We start from the raw sequence: 21,501 nt of genomic DNA, 5'->3' as shown, positions 1-21,501 counted from the left end.
GCAGCTGGTGGGATCCAAGTGGGAAGAGGTGGCTGAGGCAGATCCCAGCAAGCAGGGAACACACTGACCCTCATTTGGAAGAAGCCAACAAGGCTGCGGATAAAGAAATGAGGAGCAGCAGCAAATCACTGCATAATATACACACTTTATTTATGAATTTGTATGTATACAGACTTTCTATACACACATTACCTATATAATAAAAATGTACATGTGTATACATGATCGTATAAATATAGAACTGTAGAAATCTTAGAACTGATCCTGTCTATTCACAGCAACTCCTCCCGGGGGCCTGCCTTGCCCCAGCAGCCGTCATTTGAGGCTTGGGCAAAAAGGGCAAGTGTCATTCGTGTTGGTTTGTGCCCAGAATTTGATGCACTGGAAGAGAGAGAATTAATCAAGAGCCACTGGCACAACCCAAAGGTGCCTTCATTTTCCACAGCACTCGTTTCAGGGATGGTTTCCTTTGCTCCTTGCAGCCTCCATCACAAGGTCACCGTGATGAAGGAGCCCTTGTCACCCTTGCAGGACTGTCAGGCCCTCCTCAACGTGAGTTTCCATTTCGTTGAGGGCCACTGCTGGAGGCCCCAGAGCTGCTGGGAAGGGGGGGTTGCCCACACAGATGACCCACTGCCAGACCCATGGGATAGCTCTTCCCAAGAGCTCCTGTCTGGCATCCCCCACCCAGACCCCTGGGCAGCAGTGGCAGCCCTCCCCTCACCCTGTGTTCCAGATCCTTCCACACTGTCCTGCTCCAGCATTTAACCCTCACAGACACAAGCACAACAAGCTCAGGGACACAAGGGCAGCCTGTTCCTAAAGCCACCACCCACTAGCCACGCAGGGTGGCCCAGCCAAGGGTATGGAAAGGATGGGATGACAGGATGCAGGGAAGCTGTTTATTGATCGTACCCTTCTCCTGGCACGGTGTCAGTACAACAAGGACTCAGGAAGGGTCACTTGGAAGGACCAGGAGGAAGCTGCGAGCAGCAGAACACACTCACCTCCTTGTGCAGCACGTGTGAGCAGGCCATGGGGTGAAGGTCACCAGGCTGCACGAGCTTCTGGCACATCAGACACAGCTTACAGGCAGCTGGGGTCTGGGATGGGTAGTGAGGGAAAGAGAGGAGCAGGCAGGGAAGTCAGACACACAGCTCTGACCACAGATGCAGCTGCAGCCCGAGGCCACGCGCTGCCCAGTCCCCTCTCTGCCCACAGCCATCACGCCCTGAGAGCCACCATCGTGTCTCGTGTCCCTCTGTTCCAATGTGAAAGGATCTGTGCCCCCAATCCTCCCCTTCACCTCAGCAGCCCAAGTAGTTGTGTGAGAGCTCCCAGCTCCAGGGGCTCACCCCTTCGGCCACATCCCAGGCAGGCTCCCTCCCTCCCCATTCCCCAGGGAAGCCAAGCAGCCTTACATGTGACGCTGTTCCAGGGTAAGCGACCTGGGCCGGGGGCAGGAACATGGGCGTGCTGATCTGAGGCAGCGGAGCCGAGAACATGGGGGCCCTGATCCGGCCCAGAGGCTGCAGCAAGGCAGAGGAGGCTCATCAGAACAGCCCGGGAGGAAAGGACAGAGGAGTCACCCCGAGTCACCTCGGGGAAAACTGTTCCCTGGTTACGCTGCAGTCAGCAGGAAAGGGAACCCAGGGGACAGCCCTGACACACAGCCCAACCTCTGTGAGGAACCAGGGAGCTGGGGCAGCTCTCCCTGCTCCCCGGGCCCCCCTTGCAGCAGCCCCCACGCTGCCCCACCTGGGCACCGACCGCTGCCCGCTCCTGCTGCTCTGCCAGCTTGGCCGCCACCAGCTGGTTCAGCTCCTCCATGGTCAGGCCGGCCATGGTCCTCCGGGCAGTCTTGATCTGCTGCAGGATGTTGGTGAGCTGGGCCCTGCGTGGACAGCAGCCTGCTAAGAGTTCCCAGTCCTCGGGGACTGGAATCCCTCAGCCACCGCTGCCTGGGGTGTTCTCCTCCACCCTCCCAGCGAGGTGAGTCACGTGCTGAGGGGGTTCTCTCCCCAAAACACTGGGGAAAGAGCAGGGAGCCCCCAGAGACAGGCTATGGGGCTCCTGGCTGTGCTCAGATATCCCTGCTGTCCCTCAAAGCTCCTAGTGATTCCCATCCCCAGCACTATGGCAAACCTGATGCAAAGAGCACCCAGCCTCTGCTCCTCACCCTCAGCCTTCCCTCACTTCCCACAGGCCCTGCTCACACCAGGAGCCCCTCTTTCCCTGATCCAGCTCCCATTCCACGCACAAGCCCTTGCCCTGCAGAAAAACACCACCAGACCCTTACTTGTTGCACTGCGGAAACCGAGTCAACAGCTTCTCCAGCAGCTTCTCCAGCTTGTCGGCCGGCTGGGGCCTGTGGAACTCGGGAGGGACGTTCACCCCTCCCAGGCCAGGCGGAGGAGGGATGGAGGCAGCGGGAGGCATGTGGGGGCTGTGCGTGCCAATGAGCGATGCCACGACCGGGCTGCTCCTTCCCTGGGAAGCAGGCAGGGGTGGGGAGGGCTGGTTGGGCCTGGACATGGCGGGGTTCAGCAGAGGGAAGGAGAGCGCTCGAGGATCGGCGCTCGGCATGACCATGGGCACGGGGACGGGTCCGATGGGGAAGGGGAGCCGCGGAGTCAGGGATGGGTTGGGCTGGAATGCCGTCAGCATGAAATCTGTCTGAGGAAGAGAAACAGGGGAAGAGGGAAAGGCTGGTTAGAGTAAGACCACCTGGAAGCAGAGCCGGAGACCCTTCCCCTCGTCTCCAGGTAGGCCCAGACATGGCACAGGCCATCCCACACGTGCACAGCACCAGGGCAGGCTGTGCCAGGGCCTGGCAACACGGAATGCCTGTGATGTGGGGCTGGAGAGGCACTCACTTCTGAAGGCGGAGGAGGCAGCGTCGGCGTCGGGATCTGGGGGAGGCTGCTCAGCTTTGTGCCATTCCTCACCATCTGGATGTGGTCGTTGAACTGATCCTAGCAGAGAGGGAAGAAAACGGGTGCATTTATCAAACCTGAGCAAGTCTGGGGCATTCCAAGCCAGGATGGCAGGCCCTACCAGGGTGGCAGGCCCTAAAGTGGCACTGTTTGGTTCCACAGAAGAATGGAAGAGGAGCCAGAGGGAGAAACAGTGTCTATGTGAAGAACTGCTTGCTGCTAGGCTGGGAGAGGTCAGCAGCAACTTACTCGGACACTTTGCTTGGTCATTCGTATCCTGTTCAGCCTCATCTCCCACTCCTGCTTTGGCCTCATGGTTTCCAGCGTGGGCGGCGCAGACCTGCAAGCACAGCTGAACTTTCCCACTTGCAACTGTGCTCTCCCTGGCAGCACAGTGGCAGCAAGCAACCCCCCACACCCCCTGGCTTCCCCTCCTCCAGTGGGGTGGGAAGGGCTCACCCCCAGGTGAGGCACCCCACAAGGGAGAGGGACTGATCTGGGGACACCACAGCCACCAGCACTGACTGAGCCTGGCAGATGAACAGTGACAGGGGATAAGCACAGCCCCACATGCCCTTGCTGTGTGACACCACTGAATCGCATTGATTCAGTAAGAAAACCACAGGAAATCCTGAACTATTCCACTCCAGCCTCCAGCATAAGCAGAGGAAGAGGAGATGGGACATGGGGGACACCTGAGTGACCCTCCCTGCCACTTCTGACACTACACAGACTTACTTGAGGTAGGTGAGGTGTAGCTCTGCTTCTTTTTCTGCTTCTTCTAGTTTCAACACCAGCAGCTCCTTCCGGCTCTCCAGGGACAGGATCTATGGAGAGAGGCTCAGTTTTTGTACTCCCCTGTTTCTTGCTGTCAGACCAGGCCCTGGGCATTGCTCCCCACTAACGCTCACTGCACTGACACTTGTTCATCATTCCTCTTATCCCACTAAGTGGGACTTGGCCTTATCCTCAACTGCTCCTAATTTCACAGAACTGTCCATTAACCCTCTGGAATCTCAAACCAACCATTTTGCAAGGGAAGAAGTCACCTGCTCACCTCTGCTTTCCATGCCCGTTCTGTCTCTTCAAGAATGTTCCTGTTGATTTCATTGTGCTGGTTCTTCAGCTTGTCCAGCTCCATCTCCCACAGCTGCCTGCACACAGAACAGAACAGAACAGAATGAGTCCCCTTGGGCTCAGGCAGCAGAATGGCCACAAAGGGATCAATCCTGGGAGCTCTGGATGGGGTGGAACCATGGAAGATCAGGAGCCTCCAGAGCGTGACACCTGCCCCAGCTCCCTGGGCTGCATGAGTCACCGTCCCAGGAGTGAGCTGTTGCAGAGCACACAACAAACCTGGTGTGCAAACACGCCGGGCAAAACGAGGGAAATTCCCCTCGGCAAAATTCAGTCCAATCCCACAGAAGATCTGAACCAGGAATCAACCTGAGCAGCAGGCAGAGCTATGCTGTTCTGATCCTGGAGAAGTTTAAAGCTGGGCATTTCCACCTGTGCTTTGGGAACACCTACATCTGGAGCATCCCTGCCCAGCTTTAAATACCCCAGCATGCCAGAGTTTAATGTAGCTGGACAGCTGTGGGGAACAGACAGGGAAATCAGTCTGCCCTAATTCTGGGAAGTTGAAATTCAATCAGAGGTAGCAGTTACAAGCTGAGTCAATCCACCAAGCACAAACTCTAATCTTATGGGATCTTCATGTCACAAGTATCCAGGAGTCTGCCTGTGACTGGGATCAAAGAAGATTTAATCCAGAGCCCCGATGCTCGAAGAGGAGATAAAACCTCTACAGCACGTAACTGGCCAGCACTGCTGGATCATTCTCTCTACTCTGTCCCACCAGGAGCTCTGCCTCACTCTGAGGCAAAATGGCAGGAAGAACAGTGCATTGGGCAGCATTAATCAGGCAATGGATAAGGGCCTTACTTCTCATCGGACTGCTCTGCGATCAGAGAGGCAATCTTGTTTTCCTTCTCCTCCTGCTCCTTCAGCAACCTGCACGGGAAAAAAGGGACAGCACAGCTGGAATCCCAACGGTGCAGAGGCCACGTTCAAACCACGCCCCCCCAGTACATCCCTGGGCCTGACCACACACCACAGGCTGGGGACAGCTCCCTGCAATGTGTGTGGGAAAACAGCCGCCAACAGCCTCTGGAGCACAAATCCTGCTGTCTCATGACACTGCACAAAGGCTGTGGCACAGAACCAGGCTCGCTGCAGGGAGCTGTGCTGCTCCCCCAGCACGTGCTCTGCCATGGTCACTTGGGGAAAAGAGCTGAGCACTTGGAGCCGTCACTGGAGGAGTTTTACCCAAAAACATCACTGAGCCCTCAGAACAAAAACCAGACGTCTATGACATGACAGAATGGCTCCACAAAAGTGCCAATTCACACACGGAGCCAACCCTAAATTCATCCATAGACAGGTCTGACCTGAATACTCGCTGCTTCCAAAGAGTTTAAAGCTCTTTGCTCCATCAGGTTTACATCAGGGTTAAGCAAGAGCTTCTCCCCCCAAAAATAAACCCTTTCTTTTCCATACAAATACCTTCTGCCTTTCTCACAGAGTTTCTCAATTTCAGCTTTGAGATCCTGCTCTTTCTGCAGGAACTCTTTCTTCTCTTTCTCCATCTTCTTCTTGGTCTCTTCTCGCTTGATTGTAACATCCTGAATCGCTTTCAGGATCTCCTGGAGTAAAAGAAGCATCACACAGATACTGAGCAAAATTCTCAAATAATGGTTGTGATTTAAAACCTGTTACTTTTTTGGATAAATTGGCTAATGAGATTACACAGCAAACTCTTTCTTTTTAGCAGATCCAGTCAAGATATATATTGGTTATTATGAGGAAACTCAGGAGACAGATGCTCTGGACCGCAGGTTCTCCTGCCTCTTCATAAGGGTTTTAAAATTAATTACAGGGTAGGTTAAACAAAAACAGTTCTTCACCAAATACCTGGTGGTTTTTCATCTCCTCTTCCCTCCGCTGCTGGAGCTGCTTAAGCTGGACCTGCAGCTGATTCTCCACCTGCCTCTGTTTGTCCAGCACCTCCTGGTAGCGCTCCTTCAGCAAGGCCCGCTCAGACATCATCTTGTCCTGCAGAGGAGAGCAAAATTCCTCCTGTAACAAGGGCAGCTTAAGGACTTCAAGGCTGATATTTGATGGTCTTGGAGGTCTTCCCCAACCATAATAGTTCTATGATTCTATTTTGACAGGAAAAAAGTGGGCAGAGCAGCTCCAGCTCCTTTGCCTGGGAACGTGAGCAGCAGAGCCCGGACCTGAGCACGGGGCTTTGATACCCACCAAGTTCTTCTCGATGTCCTGGTCCGTGTTCACGTCGGCATCGGCTGCCTTGAAGTCGGTCTGTGAAGGGAGGTGATTGAGATCAGACCCTCAGCCCTGCAGTGACCACACAGTGACTCCAGGCCCTCCCTGGGCACCTGTTCCAGTGCTCTGCCACCCTCCACGGAAAAGACTTCTCTGTCATACTGAACAAAACTTATCATTCCAGTTTACGGCCATTGTTCCTCATCCTACAGCTGGGCACCAATAAAAGGAATCTGGCACCATCCTCTGATAGCCCTTGGAAATATTTATTAATGGGATCCCCTCTCAGTCTTGCCTAGACTAACCAGGCCCAGCTCCTGCAGTCTCTCCTCAGCAGAGAGATGCTCCAGACCCCTTATCATCTTTGCAGCCTCCGTTGGACCCTTCTTCAGTAGCTCCTTGTCTTTCTCGTACTGAGGAGCCCAGAACTGGACACAGCACTCCAAGTGTGGCCTCACTAGGGTCAAATCTTAATTAAAGACTGTTCAAAGCACAGGACCGGGCACACAGCAGCGGCTGCACAGCTGCAAGTATGGATGTGTTTTACCCCCCAGCCTCGACTCATTCAGGTCTTTGTCCTCCAGGTTCTAAAAGAGCCATTCGAGGCCCTGGCCCCGCACAGCACAAACCCCAGGAGCCCCGCGGGATCTGCACCCACCTGCACCGCAATGTTCTGCGACGGCCTGGCCGGGGCCGCCTCCTCGTCGGGCTCCTCGGCTGCCGCTCCGCTCTGCCCCGCGGCCTCCGCGCCGCCGGCCCCGGGCTCCGCATCGCCACCGGGGCCGGGGGCGGCCGCGGGGTCCGCCTCCCCGCCGGGCCCGGGCTCGCCGGGGCTCTCCGGGGCGGAGAGCGGGCTCCCGCTGCGCGGAAAGGGGACATCGGTCAGCGCTGCGCCGCGGCCGCGTCCTTGCTCCCATCCCGGCCCCATCCCGCTGCCGCTGCCGCCCCGCCGGGCCCCCCCTTACCTGCCGGGCGGCGCGGCGGGGCCGGGCTCGCAGAGGCGCGGCGGGTCGGGGCCGTCGACCTGCGCCTGTTCCAGCGCCATGGGGGCGGCTGCGGGGCTGGGCCGGGCCGGCGGAGCGGCACCGGGCGGCACCGGGGGGGCACCGAGCGGCACCGGGCGGAGCGCACGACCCGCGCCCCCGCCGCGCCGCCCCTTCCGCCCCGCGCCCCGGCGGATGTGACGCCGCTGTCAGCGGCACCGGGGTTCCGGCGGCGGCGGCGGCTCATGCCCGGTGAGCGCTGCGGGGCGGCACCGGGGGACGGCGGGGTGCGGGCGGCGGGACGCGCACCGGGGCGGGGGGCACCGGCCCCGCTGTCGCCGGCTCGCCGCGGGTCCAGGCGGGGGTGGCGGATGGCGGCGGGGGCGTTCTGCCCGTGGGTGACCTCCACAGTGTCCCTGATGCCGGTGCCCGGCGGAGGAGCACCGGGGCTGCCCCGGGGCGCTGCGGGGTGCCGCTGCCGGGGTGCATCAAGCGGCGCTTAAAGCCCGACTTGGAGGGAGAGAAACCTGCTCGGTGTCCAGCTCGGTGTCCGGCAGCAGCCGCAGCTGATGAGTTGTATCAGAGGCGAATGGACCGGATCGAGGGAGGAAAAGGGCCAGGGGTGTCGAGCTCCGGGCACGTCCAAGGGAGCGGGATCTCGGGAGGTGTTCTCCCCGCTCTCCGCTGCCGTGGCTTACGGAAAGCGGCTTGAACCGGGGCTCGGTGGTGATTTCCACCCATGTCAGGGAAAAGCAGGTTCCTCCGGCCGTGGAGCAGGTGAGGAACGAGTTCGGTAGGGCTCCTGCAGAACAGGAACCGGCTCTCGGCTGCCCACAGAGCGTGGCGTCGCCCGTGGTGTTTGTTCCTGGGGAACTGCGCATCAAGAGTTTCTTATCAGTTTCTTATCAGAGGCGAGAGGGGGAAGTGGCTCCTCCTGCCAGCCCAGCGCGGTGTTGTCTGGCCCGGGGCTGCCACCCAGCAGGAAGAGCAGGGTTGGGATCGATCCCTGCCCAGCCTGGGTGTGCCTCCAGTTCTGAACCGCTGGGAAGGAGCCGCCTCGGCTGGGGTTTCCCGGGAAGGATCTGCTGCGCAGCGGGTTGGTGGCGAGCCGCGTGGGGCTCTGTGGGACCTTCAGGTGAGGCCTTGAGCACCGTGTCCCTCATCAGAAGGGGTTCTCACCAGTTTCACCTCTGCTGTTGCAGCCCGCCTGTCTGATGCCGCATTGGAGGCGGGGAGCGCCGCTATGGAGCGCAGGGATGGAGGCCACGCTCTGCATCCACACGTGCCTTTGGCTGAGCGCTGCCTGGATCCCCCTGGCCTCGCCAGCCGGACCGGCCTGCGGCGGGCAGCGCGCTCCGGACACTGAAGGCCGCCACGGGAAGCTGACGTGGGCGGTCAGCTTGGATGCACCCGAGGAGGAGCTGGAGCAGCGGGCAGAGGAGCTGGCCCGGACTGCGGGCCTGGTGAACATGGGCCGTGTCGGGGAGCTCAAGGGCCATTACCTCTTTGCCTACCAGCCCGACGGCCACGCGGTGACTGAACATGAAGCAATAAGGAGGTCGGTGGACACTTTGTTTGCACAGCACGACAGCGTGCGGTGGCACTCGGAACAGAAGCTGCTGAAGCGCTCCAAGCGCAGCCTGCACTTTAACGATCCCAAATACCCCCAGCAGTGGCATCTGGTGAGTGGTTTCCTGGCTCCTGCTATGCTCGCAGCCTCGGGCTGTTTGTGTGGCCATGGGCGAGCTGTCACACAGGAAACAGAGCAGCCTCTTTCTGTTCTTTGGTGAGGAGGGAGCTCACTGAGAGCTCACCCTGCCTGCCACATGCTCGCTGTGATAACAGCTCCTGTGGCTGGTTGTGCACAGGTGGCACTGGGGTGGGCAGAGGGGTTTGGCTGGAGCACACCGTGCCCTCCACGTCATGGCTCGAGCAACTGTTGCTTGCTGTCAGCCTCAAACAACCTCCTCTGGCTGTCCTGTGACTCCTTCCCATGCTGGCCCCAGCCCCACATGTCACATCCAGTGCACCCAGGAGGTCCCCTCAGCGCTGACCCTCTCTCTTCGCTGTCCTTTCTGGTGTTTAGAACAACCGCAAGAGCCCCGGGAAGGACATCAACGTCACGGGCGTGTGGGAGCGGAACGTGACGGGGCGCGGGGTGACAGTGGTGGTGGTGGATGACGGCGTGGAGCACACCATCAAGGACATCCAGCCAAACTACGTGAGTGCCTGCACAGGCTGGAGGCCGGGCAGTGTGACAGGAGCGTGTGAGAGCTCAGAGTCCGAGCTGTGCCGTCACCTTGGGCTCAGCCAGGGTGGAAAGTCCCAGCAGCAAACCTTTCCTGGGAGATTTTGTACCCGGGTTTCAGGGTTACCTGCCTTTGTGCTCCCTGTGGCAGGCAGCCGGCCTCCCTCTGACCCGCAGCAGTGCATGGAGCTGCCTTGGCTGGTTCCTTCCCCACGGCAGCAGATAGCAGTGTTGAGCTGCAGCCCTGTGTGGAAGCAGCTCAACACTCCAAGTTCCCATGGCTTCCAGGCTGTGTTTCAGCCTGTGCTCCGTTCTCTTAACTCCTGCTTTTCCCAAATTGAGAAGAGCAGAGCCCCGAGTCCTGACTGTGGGTCTGTTTCCAGAGCCCAGAAGGCAGCTATGACTTGAACTCCAATGACCCTGACCCTATGCCTCACCCCGACGAGGAGAACGGGAACCACCACGGGACCCGCTGCGCCGGGGAGATCGCGGCTGTGCCAAACAACAGCTTCTGCACGGTGGGAGTCGCCTACGGGAGCCGCATCGCAGGTACGTGCAGGCCCCAGGCAATCCCAGCTTGCCTCACCCCCGGATCCGTGGGGCTGGGACACGGCTCCATGGGCTGGAGCGGCTCTGAGTCAGCGGTGCCGTGCTCGGGCTGGTTGGGCTGTTGCAGGGAGGGCCTGGCGCCTGCCTGAGCTCCTCTCCAGAGGAGCCAGCTCCTGGCAGCTTTTCCAGAGTATTCCTGGCCTCCCTGGCTGCCAAACTTTCAGCAGAGCAGCCACGCCATGCTGACTGAGCCAGACAATTGTGCCATGATGTGCCCAGGCTGTGCCTGGAGGCACTGGGGCAGCAAATCTTGGCCAGTCCCTTTCACTGCCCTGGCCCCTGGTCTCCGCTCTGCCGTGTGGGATGGACGGGGGCGAAGGGCCGGTGCTGTGTCTCTCCCCTGCAAGGCCAGGGAATGTGTGCTGTGCCCCAGCTGTCTCCAGAGCTCCTGAGCTTCTCTGCAGAGGGGGGCAAGGTCTCTGTGCCCTGCAGGATGTGTCCCTGGCAGCGTGGGGACAGCCATGCTGGGACGTGGTTCTCTCCATACCTGGTCACACCACAGTCCCTGGGGTGCTGGGGGGGTCAGGGCTTGCCCAGAGGCACAGCAGGAAGAGGCTCCCAGCTGGCAGAAGCAGAGATGAGCTCATGGTGTACCCACAGCACAGGGAACAGGAGGGTTTGCCCCGGATCCAGGCGGGACCTGGCGCTGTTTCAGGCCCCAGCCCTCCAAAGCTGGGCTGGCCTTGCAGGGTGAGCACGGCGGGGCAGCCTCGAGCCAGGAGTTTGTTTGCAGTGTGTGCAGCTCATGTGACCCATGTTGGTCACGTTCCTTGTCCTCTGTCCCGCAGGCATCCGAGTGCTGGACGGGCCCCTCACGGACAGCATGGAGGCCATCGCCTTCAACAAGCACTATCAGATCAATGACATCTACAGCTGCAGGTGAGCCCCCAGGGGACCCTGAGCTGGCTCCCAGCTGCCAACCCTGCTCTGCCTGGGGACGGGGTCACAGCTCGTGGCTGAGTGCTCACACCAGCTCCCACCCTTCTGTGGCTCCAGTTAGCCCTGAGGCACCAAAATCCTGTTCTTGGAGAGCTGTCCCAGGCTCTGCACAGCACCTGCAGTTTCGAGATGTCCCTCTGTGTGCTGCTGCAGCGCATCCCCTGGGCTGGCTGTGCTGGAGGGGACACTGTGCCCCCCAGTGTGGTCAGGCGGCCCCGGCTGAGCCGTGTGACGGGGACTGGAATGTGTGAGAAGCCGCTTGTTAAATAAAAATCAAACATTTTGTCCGCTGGAATCTGACCCAGGGGCACACTGCAAACACGACAGCAATATCCCAGCAGCGAGGGGCCATCCTGATGGGTGGGAAAGTGCAGTGCTCTGCGATCCCAGTCGTGGTGCTGGGAGCAGCTGGTGGCTGCTGGGAGCTCTCTGTAATGGCAGGAAGAGCCGCCTGTGACTCCTGGGGCTGTCACTTCACGGTGTCTCTCTTTGCAGCTGGGGTCCCGATGACGATGGGAAGACCGTGGACGGCCCGCATCAACTGGGAAAGGTAAAACCCAGCCCCAGCAGCCCTGGGGGAGCCTCCAGGCCTTGTGGCTTTTTGCCTGCCCGTTCAGGCGGGGCGGGATGTTGCTGTGACACCACGCACGTCTGTTTGTGTCCCTTGGTGCCAGCGGAGGTTTCCCTGTCACTGTGTGGTTGGGAGAGGCGACGCTGCGGCGGGAGGGCAGCGTTCAGGCAGGGCGGGATGAGCTTTCCAAGGAGAGGCTGGTTCCAGCAGGAAAAGGCTCTTTCGCAACCTGTGGTATTGCACTGACAACTTGTGCAACCCGCAGGATGCTCTCTGCTCAGGAGGCCAAGCTTTCCCAGTGCTCAGGGTGGTTCTCGAGGCAGGAGTGGTGCCTTTGGATACTGGGAGTAAATAAGGGGAGTGGGATTGCAGTGGGACAGAGAGTCAGAGCTGAGGCTGCTCCTTCCCAGGCCATTAAGATTTTCTTAGAGCTCCTGTGCTGCAGAACTGCTGCAAAGCACACCCAGCCTGCCTGTGCTGCTGCAAGGGATCACTGAGGGGCCCCAAAACCAGCAGTGGGGTGTGGTTCTGCTCCAGTGCTCCTCTGCTGTGCTTTTCCAACCACAACTCAGCAGTTCCTGCGCTCCTCGGAGCAGCGCTGACAGCCGAGCTGTCCGTTCACCATAACAAATGGTTTCCAATTCTGCAAGTTAATTTATTCCCTTCCTGCCTGCAGAGACAGCTGGAACAAGCTCTGGCACCCAGAGCACGGGCAGAGCTCGCTGTGCCACAGCAGAGCCAGGAGGGCAGAGTGTTCCTTCATCTGCCAGGGGAGGGAGAGCAGGGCGGTCACTTCCAGCAGGGTTGTGTTCTTGCTCATCCATCAGACGTGTCCTTTCCCTAGGTGGGAATGATGTCTGGGCGAGGTGTCTGGGCTGGAAAGGTGCTTTCAGGTGGGGCTGGTGGTGTGGTGTGTCTCAGCAAAGGCAATGCCCCATGTCTGTGGGGCTGGGCACTCACAGAGGGGCAGTGCTGGCAGATCACACGTGCTGGGCTGGCTGCTGTCAGAAACCACTGGGATCAGCCTGGAAGTACCTGGGAAGAGCCCCTCTGCCCTGTCCCTCTCCGCAGGCTGCCCTGCAGCACGGGGTGATTGCGGGTCGCCGGGGCTTCGGGAGCATCTTCGTGGTGGCCAGTGGCAACGGGGGCCAGCACAGTGACAACTGCAACTACGATGGATACGCCAACTCTATCTACACTGTCACGATAGGTGAGCCTGGCTCTTCTGTCTCCTCCCTTCCCAGCCTGGAGCAGTGAGGTCATCCCAAAAGCACACAGCCTGCCCAGCTGGGAGCTGGCTGGCTGGTGGGAACCTGTGGGAAAGTGTCTGGGAATGAGCATGGCAGTGTCTAGGGTGTGCTGGGCTTCAGCCCTCAAGCCTGCAGTTTGCTTCTGACCTACAGAGCAAGAGGAGGCCAGAGAAATTCCTGCCCATGCCCAGGCCTCCCTCCCAGGGCTGTGACACACTGCCACGTTCAGGGAATGACCTGGAATGCAGCATTCCCATCATTTGTGTTGGAAGAGAAACGTGTAATCCGCATTCTCGAGAGCAGAAGCTGCTGAGGGGCAGAAGATCTGTGTGATACTGAGCACAGTGAAGGATTATTTATCGTGGCTGCCCTTCCTGTAGATCTTCCATGCGGGAAAAACACAGGCTTGGTTCTGCTTTCCCTGCCCAGCTCCCAGCCCTGGAAGAGCGCATCTGGCAGGAGAGGCTCTCAGGGCATCGACACCTTGACATTTCAGCAGCTGAAGCTAAGCAGGTTTCAGGCAGTCGATGCCTTTCTCGTTTCCCCAGGGGCCGTGGATGAGACGGGCTCCATGCCCTTCTACGCCGAGGAATGTGCCTCCATGCTGGCCGTGACCTTCAGCGGCGGGGACAAGATGATGAGGAGCATTGTGAGTACCTGTGTCCCCTGTGCTCCCCTGGCCGCCCCGGGGACAGCCAGGACAACGCTCCGTCCCCTCCGATTCCCACACAGCTCCTCTGAGCCAGGGCGTGCATGTGCCTTTTGCCCAGGCCCTGCACGAACAGAGGGAGGGTCCTGTTTCTCAGCCCTGTGGGAGCTGCCCCACTCCTGCCCAGCCAGCACCCCCCGCTCTGCTCCCAAGGGATGCTGGAGCACGGCGGGCAGGGAGAGCATCGGGCTCTTTGAGCCACTTGGCCCCAGCCTCTCCTCTGTTCTGGCACATGGGCCTCTCCCAGTCGAATTTTTAAGAATATTTTTATCAGCTTTTCCTTTTTTTGCCAAAAAGCGAGTTCTTGTCAACAACACGTCCTTTCTGCCTGAGCCAAGCAGCCGGGGGCTGCTTCCCCCCTGCAGGCCTGACCCAGCCTGTCCCTCCCTTGGTGCCAGGCTGCCCCCACCCCAGTGGTGTGACCCCTTCCTGTCCTGTGGGGCCAGCAGGGACCACACAGCCCACCCATCGCAGGGCAGCTGAGGGGAAATGTCACTGGCTCCCTGTTATTTGGGGTTGGATTGTCCGTGGCTTGGAGGATCTCCCACCAGGACAGGTACTTCCCAAAAGCGCTTTCCTGTGGCTCTGTGCCTGCCACAGAGCAGCTGAATCCAGGCTTGTCAAACCAGGGGAACAGGGAGAGCCTGGGATCCTCAGCGCCTGGCTGGGACTCAGCAAGCTCCTCCTGCAGCCCAGAGCCAGGGCAGGGATCTGTGCCCAGCCAGGGCATGGCACAATCTGCCACAGGAAGAGTAAAACCCAGAATGGAGCTGATTTTTCCTCTCAGAAATCACTGCAGTTGTCCCAGGCTGCTTTGGAAAGTACTGACACTGGGAAAAAAGGGAGCCAGTGAGGGCTCTGCTGCGTTCCATCAGGAGCTGCAGGCTCCTGGGTTGGTCTGGCTTCCCCCAGCCCGGTGTGAGTGCTTTGAAGGTCACAAATGCATGTTCACTTTAAACACCAGCCTTATGGGACACTAACAGGGGAGCTGGCACTCCATGGGACAGCCAGGGTGAGATCCACATGTAGCCTGGGAGCGGCATGTGCCACAGAGACAGCCTGTACCACGGTGGCTCCTTCAGGCAGCCCCTGCCTTGCTGAACCCCACACAGCCCTTTTTCAGGAGCACAGTCTGCTCCTGGACACCCTGGAGCTCACTGCAGTGGTGCCAGAGTTAACTGCCCTGCAGCCATCTGCTCCAGCTTTTTTTTTCTTTTACCAGACCATAAACTTTGTGTGGTTTCCTTAATGGGAAGAATTTAATACGGCTTCTGGCACTGCCTGTGCTTCCTACTGAAAGTTTGTGCTCTTGGGGTGCTCTGTGTGGGACACTCAGTGTCCCAGCGTGAGCTGGAGCCCCTCACAGCTGGAAAAGTGGGATGGAGTCAAGCAAAAACACCACAAACCCTTCGGATTTTGGGCTTTCTCCCCGTGGGGAGCAGAGGGAGATGGATGCACTTGCTTTGCAGTGAGGTGCCATCATTCATGAGCCTCCTGACTCCTCTCTGGAGGCTCTGTGTGCTCTGCACAGTCCCGTGTGGCCCCTCTGCAGTCTGGTTGTGACACTGTGATCAGCAGTGAAGGTGAGCAGGAACCCAAAATATCTGCCAGGAGTTTCCCACAAAGTTGCTTTGTGAGGGCTAGTTTGTCTCTCTCTCTCTCCAAAGGGAACTGTCCCCATTCATTGCTTCCCTGGGATCACTGTCCCTGCAGTGAGGCTGTGCCAGGACCCTTCCTGGCTGGCTGTGAGCAGGGACAGCTGTGTCACAGGCTGAGCTTGGGCTGGCGAGGGCACAGCTCGGGGTGCAGGCACCCCAGCACAGCACAGGGGCCTGACAGAGGCCTGTCTCCTCTTCCCTGGCAGGTGACAACAGACTGGGACTTGCAGAAGGGCACGGGCTGCACGGAGGGTCACACGGGGACATCAGCTGCAGCTCCCCTGGCCGCGGGAATGATCGCGCTGATGCTGCAGGTGCGGCCGTGCCTCACCTGGCGGGACGTGCAGCACGTCATTGTCTTCACTGCCACCAAGGTGAGCGGTGACCCTCCCTCCTCCCTCACAGCAGGGGTGCTGCAGGATGCCCGGGGCCCTGCTGTGCACATCCTTGTTTATGTCTGCTGCCCCTCCATAAATCTCTCGCTCGTCTGGCTCCCAGCACCGGGATTGTGCTTTCGCCTCACCCCGTGTTCCTTCCAGGAATGTGGCTGAGGCATTTTCCCCTGTCATGATAATAAATGGGGTATTTGCCTCAGGAATGCCTCCATCTGCCAATGTAGGGGTCTTGCAGGGGCTCAGCAGGTTCCAGGGGCTCAGCAGGTTCCAGGGCTCAGCAGGTTCCGGGACTCAGCCCTGTGTGTGTGCGCGGTGGGGTTGGCCCAGCCCAGGGGCTGACACCTCTGCAGTGTCACCTCATGGTCCAGGCAGTGGGAAAGCGAGGAGCTCTGCCCTGCCCTGGCCTTTCCTGGGCTCTCCGGAGAACTGGGCTCCTGGAAACAGGCACAGCAGAGAGCTGGGCAGCAAACCCAGCCCTTCCCTTCACCCAGAGCAGGAGTGGGAACTGACTGGAGAGATGGGGCTTCTCCCACACCCCTCTGGGGAGTGGGAGTCCGTGTCCAGCTGATGCTGTGCTCACTTTGGCATGGGACAGTGTTTTCCATAACTTCCAAGCCAGTGTTGCCAGAGCACTACAACCCAGTAAGTGATGGGACCCAGATCTGTCCTGCCCCAGCTCTTGTTGATTTAAAGGACTCCGTTCCTTCTCTCCAAGGCTTCTGCCATCCCACAGGCAGTGGTTTGGGCAGCAGGGAGCAGCTGGGATGTTTCAGAGCAGAGGCATTTGTGCCCTTTCGTGCTGCTCCATGTCCTTTCTGAGGAGCTGGGAAGCCACTTTGTCCTGGGATTTGTTTCAAACAAAGATCAACCTGTTCCTTTCTAATAAGGCCATGTGGGTTTGCTTCCCCACCACTGTGGGATGTGTCTGGGTTTCCTTCCCTTCGGGCCTGGGGGTTCCAAGGTGCTGGTGTGCCCCCAGGTAACCAGAGCACCCTTTTGTGGTGTCTTTGCAGTACGAGGACCGCCGTGCCAAGTGGGACACCAACCAGGCGGGCTTCAGCCACAGCCACCAGCACGGCTTTGGCCTGCTTAATGCCTGGAGGCTGGTGAACGCTGCCAAGGTAATTCCCTGCCCTCCCACACCTGCCCTGTGGGCAGGCAGAGCAGCCCAGCCCCGTGGCGAGGACTGGTGACGCTGTGGGGTGACACCGCTGCTGTTCAGGGCCAGTGCTTTGGCCACCATCCTGCTGGCCCTGACTCTGAGGCTGCTTTTGGTGTGAGGTCATGAGGCTCTCAGCAGTGCCTGAGAGCTGCCCCGAGCTGCTGCTCTCCAGCACTATATATAGCCATGGCGAGGGCCCTGATTCACGGCGATGGGAGCTTCGTCAGCAGCCCCAGCACCTTCCTCCCTCCACAGTGGCTGCAGGGAGGGTGTCCCGAGAAAGAGCTCCAGGGGAGTGGTGTGGTCACAGCAGGCGGCGGCATCCCCCTTCCATCTCTTCCTCCTCTGGTCACACGGAGACCAGGGCGCGTCCCTTTGGCACTGGGTCACAGCTCGTGTGTGGAGCTCTGCGCAGCTGTGCCGGGTCACTGCCGCTGCCAGCTGTGCCCCCAGGGTCACAGGGACTTCCAGGCTGCTCCCTCTTCCTGCAGGCATTTGGGTTCTGCTGTTCCCTGCCCTGCTGTGCCAGGGGTTGGAATGGAGCAGCCTCAAGTCACCACTGAAAGCCACTGTGACAAACCCAGGGCTGGGGAGTCCCAAATCTTGATCAGCCCTTCTGGCTCCCAGGCAATGACTTTCCCTCCTTTCCTGGGCCTGTGGGCACTGCTCCCATCCCTGGGGTGTCACAGCAGCCCATGTGTCCCAGAGCAGCATCGGGAGAGGCCCCTTGGCCTGGCCCCGCATCCAGCACAGCAGCAGCTTGTGAGAGCAGTGGGAGATGGAGGGACAGATGTGCAGGGAGGGTGCAATCCGTGCTGAACCCTCTGTCCTTCCCCTGGCAGATCTGGGAGTCCGTGCCATACCTGGCCTCGTACGTGGGCCCCGTGCTGAAGGAGGGCAGGAGCATCCCGTTGCTCCCGCAGGAGCTGGAGGTGGCCTGGAACGGTAAGAGCAGGTGTGCCATGGAGAGCACGTGCTGTGCACGTCGGGGCCAGGGAGCCAGCCCTGCCCGCTGCCGTGTGGCACAGCAGGGCAGGACCAGCCCTGGGCTGCAGGAGGCCAGGAAGGGGTTAAGTGCTGGGCTGCCTGGGCTTTTTCCGCTGCCCATCCCCAGGGGATCTGCCTGCTGCTGTTTCCATCCGATCCCCACAGCCCCATCCCTGCCCTGGTGTGTTTGGGGAGCCAGGCCGGGCTCAGCAGCAGGGCCGGGCTGGGCAGCGGCCAGAGCCGCTCCGCTGGCTTTGACCATTTTAGGTAATGCTGCAGCTCCCGACTTGGCCAGGCCTGTCCGGAACAGCAGCGCTGCTCCGGCTGCTACCAGCGGGAAGGAGAGCTCGGCCCCAGCCCTCCCCGGCCCCAGCAGGAGCGGCACTGCTGCCTCTGTGAGGTGCCCACGTCCCCCCTCAGCAGGGGCTGGCAGCACCCACCCGCCAGCAGCCGGCCGAGCCCCAGGCCCACCCCGCTCCGGAGGGGCTGTGGTCAGCAGCTCGGGGGCTGTGAGCATTCGTGGAGCTGGGAGCAGTTCGGGATGGGACAGGGCAGCCTGGACACCTGGCTTCTGCTCCCAGTCCCACGCAGGGCAGCTGGGAAGAGGCACAGACAACATGCGTGTCCTGTTAAGTGGCACCACAGCCCAGTGGGGCTGGCTGGGAGTGGGGACTCCATCCCAAGGCCACCAGCCTTGACCAACCCCCCTTCCCTTTCCCAGTCACTCCTGCCGACCTGGAGCTCTCTGGCATGAGGACCCTGGAGCACGTGGCAGTCACCGTCACCATAACCCACCCCCGCCGTGGCAACCTGGAGATCCGGCTCTTCTGCCCCAGCGGGATGATGTCCCTGATCGGGACCACCCGGAGCATGGACTCGTAAGCACCGAGGGCACAGTGTGGAGGGCAGGACACCAGGGCCATGTCAGGCTCTGTGACCCCTCATGGGTTGTTTCCCCTCACCCCTTGGCAGGGACCCCAATGGCTTCTCTGACTGGACCTTCTCCACGGTGCGCTGCTGGGGCGAGGAGGCACAGGGCACCTACAGGCTGCTCATCAGGGACATCGGTGAGTCCTGCCTTCCAGGGGACCCTCAGGGGTGGTGGCAGCTCTGTGCCATGTCCCAGGCACTGCCAGCCCATCACCTGGGCAGCAGCAGTTTGGCTCAGAGAGTTCCCCACTGCACCAACTTGCTTCCTCCCCAGGAGACGAGAGCCTGAGGCCTGGCACCTTGAAGCACTGGCAGCTGACCCTGTACGGCTCCTCGTGGTCCCCAGCAGAGATGAAGGAACGGCAGAGGTAGGACACCACGTCCCCAGCTTGGTGGGGAGCCAGGAGAGGGAGGCTGAGGGGTTTATCCCGGCCTGTGGGTTGGAGCGGTGTTGCTGCCAGGTGGGCATGTGGCAGGTGAGGCTGAGGCTGCCCTCACACCTCACAGGGCAGCCATGGGCTGCAGAACACGGCCCTGTGGGCGGAAGGAGGCACTCCAGACCCTTTGGGGGCATTTTGGAGCCTCCCTGGAGCCTCCCTACCCATGGAACACTCACAGGGTGTCTCTGTCCCCAGGCTACTGGAGGAAGCCATGAGTGGGCAGTACCTGAGCGGTGACTTCTCCCTGCCCTGTCCCCCGGGGCTGGACATCCCTGAGGAGCAGCGTTACACCATCACAGCCAACACCCTCAAGGTGAGCCTGCCTGCGGGCTGGGAGCCCTGCATCCCCCAGGAGGAGCTGGAAGAGCAGGACCCTGCTCAGGATTCTGTGCCTCTCTGCTGGGCAGTGGGCAGGGCCCTGAGGGGGTTGAGAGTTGTGTTTCTCAAGGGGTTTCCCTCTGCAGACTCTCCTGCTCCTGGGATGCTTTGCTGTGTTCTGGACTTTCTACTACATGCTGGAGGTTTGCCTGACGAGGAACGAGGTGGGGCTGGACCTGGCCTGCTCCAGCCCCACCAGCTGCAGGTGGTACCAGCAGGGCGGGAAGCACCGAGCCCTGGAGAGCGGCCTGGAGATGGAGTCGGTGCCGCTGTACCGGGAGAAGGACATGGAGGAGGCCGAGATGGAGTGTGAGCACCTGGAGCCTGCCCGGGACAGGGAGGAGGGGTCCTGGACCCCCACCCACCCCAAACTTTCCAGCAATGGCAGAGCTGGGAGCTTCCATGAGGCAGCCCCCACTGGAACGGGATTCCTGGGCCGGGAGGCATCGACTGAACTCCTCATGGAGGACAGGGAGCACCAGCCCTGCTGACTGACTGGGGCTGGGGCCCTCCCTCGGTACGACCCTCCTGGGCAGCACAGACTCATTGCTGAGCCCCCAGGGACCACTGCCACTGTGTCCTGCGGGAGGTGGTGTTGGAGGTGGCTGGGACCCAAGGAGAGAGTGCTGGTACTGGAAAGGGAGCTTCCCTTCCCTCGCTCTGGGAAACAAAGCAAGCCTTAAACCCTTTCCTGACGGAGCCTGCGCTGGGGAAGCTCGGGGCTCCCCGTTTGTGCAGCGCAGCTCCCACAGACCTGGGCGGTTCCACACCCAGCTGCTTCCTGCCGCTGCAGCAGGGCCAACACACATCACTTTGTCCCTGATTTCTGCAGAGCGGGCCTGGAAAATGAGACCAAGGCCCCGGCAGCCGCCTCTGCAGGCAGAGACCCCGCAGCACTGGCATTTTCCTGGGCTGGCAGCCGGCCCCTACCCACCAGTTATCCCAGTTTAGAAGCAGGGAGTTACTTCACTCATCTCCAGCCAGCGCTTCTCCCTGCCCCCCATGCTCCAATCCTGCTGATTCCTCCTCTCCCGTGGGCACAGAGCAGCTGTGGGGTGGGGGAGGCAGGAACCAGCCTGTTTGGGGGGCTGTCCCTGTGTCAGTGGGCACAGGAGCGCCTCTGGTAGCAGGTAGGCCTGGTTTGGGCTGGGGAGGGGAGGTTGAGTTGCTCTGGCAGTGGCTCATCTGAGCAGGGTTGGCTTGTTCACATGTCTTTGGGTTCAGTGGTTTATTTTTTTAAAGCTGGGGTTTGTTTTTTAATCAGCAAAGCCCTTTTGTGTAGCTTTCCAAATAAAGCCTGAAAAACCCTCCTCTCCCCCATCCATCACTCTTCTGCCCTCCCAAAGCTTCCTCACTGTGCAAAAATGCATCGCGCAGCCCCTCCCAGCCCCGGGGCCGGGGGAGGGACCCAGTGTTGGGGTGCTGCATCTGTGGGGGCTGTGTGCCCTCCGTGCCCTGGGATAAAAGGGGCTGCTCCAGGCAGGGGAGGCAAGGGCTGGGCCAGAGCACTGGAAGGTGCAAGGACAGAGGTGGGTGTCATGGTCTGCAGGGAGAGGACAGAGTTTTCCAAGCCAGGCAGGGAAAATCCAAACTCCAGCTTTGGTTTTCCCAGGTTTGGAGGTGGCAGGAGGAGCAGCTGCAGCCTTTTAGGGAGAATGACTTTGGCTTTCCGGGTGCCATCAATTAGCCGAAGCAGGGCAGGCAGGAGGAAACCTCGTCAGGCCACGCTAGATGAATATAACCTTTTAATTTTGACAAAAACGAAGTACAAAACCGAGGCCAATTCTCTCTTCTCCCCGTTCGCAGGGATCTCTGCGGCAGTGGCGCGGGGCTCGTGCGGGCGGCGGGCAGGGCGGTGGCCCCGGGGGCCGGGGCGCTGGCCCGTCCCACCCGAGGGTGCCGGCGAGGGCAGGGCCGGCTGGCAGGGGGTGCGAGGCGGGGGCAGAGGCTGCCGGGGCAGA

General features: G+C 60.2%; 2 protein-coding genes across 5 annotated transcripts; one reads left to right on the top strand and one right to left on the bottom strand.

Moving 5' to 3' along the window:
- Positions 1 to 125: 125 nt before the first annotated feature.
- RNF214 (ring finger protein 214) lies at positions 126 to 7,224 on the bottom strand. Its single transcript, XM_039564806.1, has 14 exons — positions 6,940 to 7,224; positions 6,258 to 6,317; positions 5,910 to 6,050; positions 5,502 to 5,641; positions 4,881 to 4,949; positions 3,994 to 4,090; positions 3,675 to 3,763; positions 3,186 to 3,276; positions 2,877 to 2,975; positions 2,300 to 2,676; positions 1,759 to 1,894; positions 1,422 to 1,529; positions 1,008 to 1,103; positions 126 to 381 (listed from the first exon to the last, which is right to left on the bottom strand). Exons 1-14 carry the CDS (start codon positions 7,207 to 7,209, stop codon positions 316 to 318), a joined length of 1,839 nt encoding a protein of 612 aa, XP_039420740.1. The 5' UTR covers positions 7,210 to 7,224; the 3' UTR covers positions 126 to 315.
- Positions 7,225 to 7,417: 193 nt separating this feature from the next.
- PCSK7 (proprotein convertase subtilisin/kexin type 7) lies at positions 7,418 to 20,856 on the top strand. Of its 4 annotated transcripts, none has more exons than XM_039564802.1 (16): positions 7,419 to 7,516; positions 8,467 to 8,946; positions 9,351 to 9,485; positions 9,896 to 10,061; positions 10,910 to 11,000; positions 11,556 to 11,610; positions 12,703 to 12,841; positions 13,430 to 13,530; positions 15,455 to 15,622; positions 16,657 to 16,764; positions 17,648 to 17,750; positions 18,514 to 18,670; positions 18,765 to 18,859; positions 18,997 to 19,090; positions 19,358 to 19,475; positions 19,627 to 20,856. In XM_039564802.1, the coding sequence occupies exons 2-16, from the start codon at positions 8,479 to 8,481 to the stop codon at positions 20,029 to 20,031; spliced, it is 2,403 nt and encodes an 800-aa protein (XP_039420736.1). In that variant the 5' UTR covers positions 7,419 to 7,516; positions 8,467 to 8,478; the 3' UTR covers positions 20,032 to 20,856. The 4 variants fall into 4 exon arrangements, with proteins under 4 accessions (XP_039420739.1, XP_039420736.1, XP_019144151.1 ...); XM_019288606.2 differs by lacking the exon at positions 7,419 to 7,516 and adding an exon at positions 8,059 to 8,360; XM_039564803.1 differs by lacking the exon at positions 7,419 to 7,516 and having other exon boundaries at positions 8,059 to 8,946.
- The last annotated feature ends 645 nt before the right edge of the window (positions 20,857 to 21,501 follow it).

This window comes from Corvus cornix, chromosome 24 (genome assembly GCF_000738735.6).
Source record: "Corvus cornix cornix isolate S_Up_H32 chromosome 24, ASM73873v5, whole genome shotgun sequence".
Classification (NCBI taxonomy): Eukaryota; Metazoa; Chordata; class Aves; order Passeriformes; family Corvidae; genus Corvus; species Corvus cornix.
Note: the sequence above shows the minus strand (reverse complement) of the source record. Positions and strands in the feature narration are given on the sequence as shown.

Excerpts from the sequence above, each read along its gene's own strand:
- RNF214 (XM_039564806.1), bottom strand. The coding sequence starts at position 7,209 with ATGGGGCCGGGATGGGAGCAAGGACGCGGCCGCGGCGCAGCGCTGACC. Across the intron at positions 5,642-5,909 it reads AGGAGATGAAAAACCACCAG|GAGATCCTGAAAGCGATTCA; the intron begins GTATTTGGTGAA and ends CTTTTACTCCAG. Across the intron at positions 1,895-2,299 it reads CGGTTTCCGCAGTGCAACAA|GGCCCAGCTCACCAACATCC; the intron begins GTAAGGGTCTGG and ends CTGTCCACGCAG.
- PCSK7 (XM_039564802.1), top strand. The coding sequence starts at position 8,479 with ATGCCGCATTGGAGGCGGGGAGCGCCGCTATGGAGCGCAGGGATGGAG. Across the intron at positions 11,001-11,555 it reads AATGACATCTACAGCTGCAG|CTGGGGTCCCGATGACGATG; the intron begins GTGAGCCCCCAG and ends CTCTCTTTGCAG. Across the intron at positions 12,842-13,429 it reads TATCTACACTGTCACGATAG|GGGCCGTGGATGAGACGGGC; the intron begins GTGAGCCTGGCT and ends TCGTTTCCCCAG.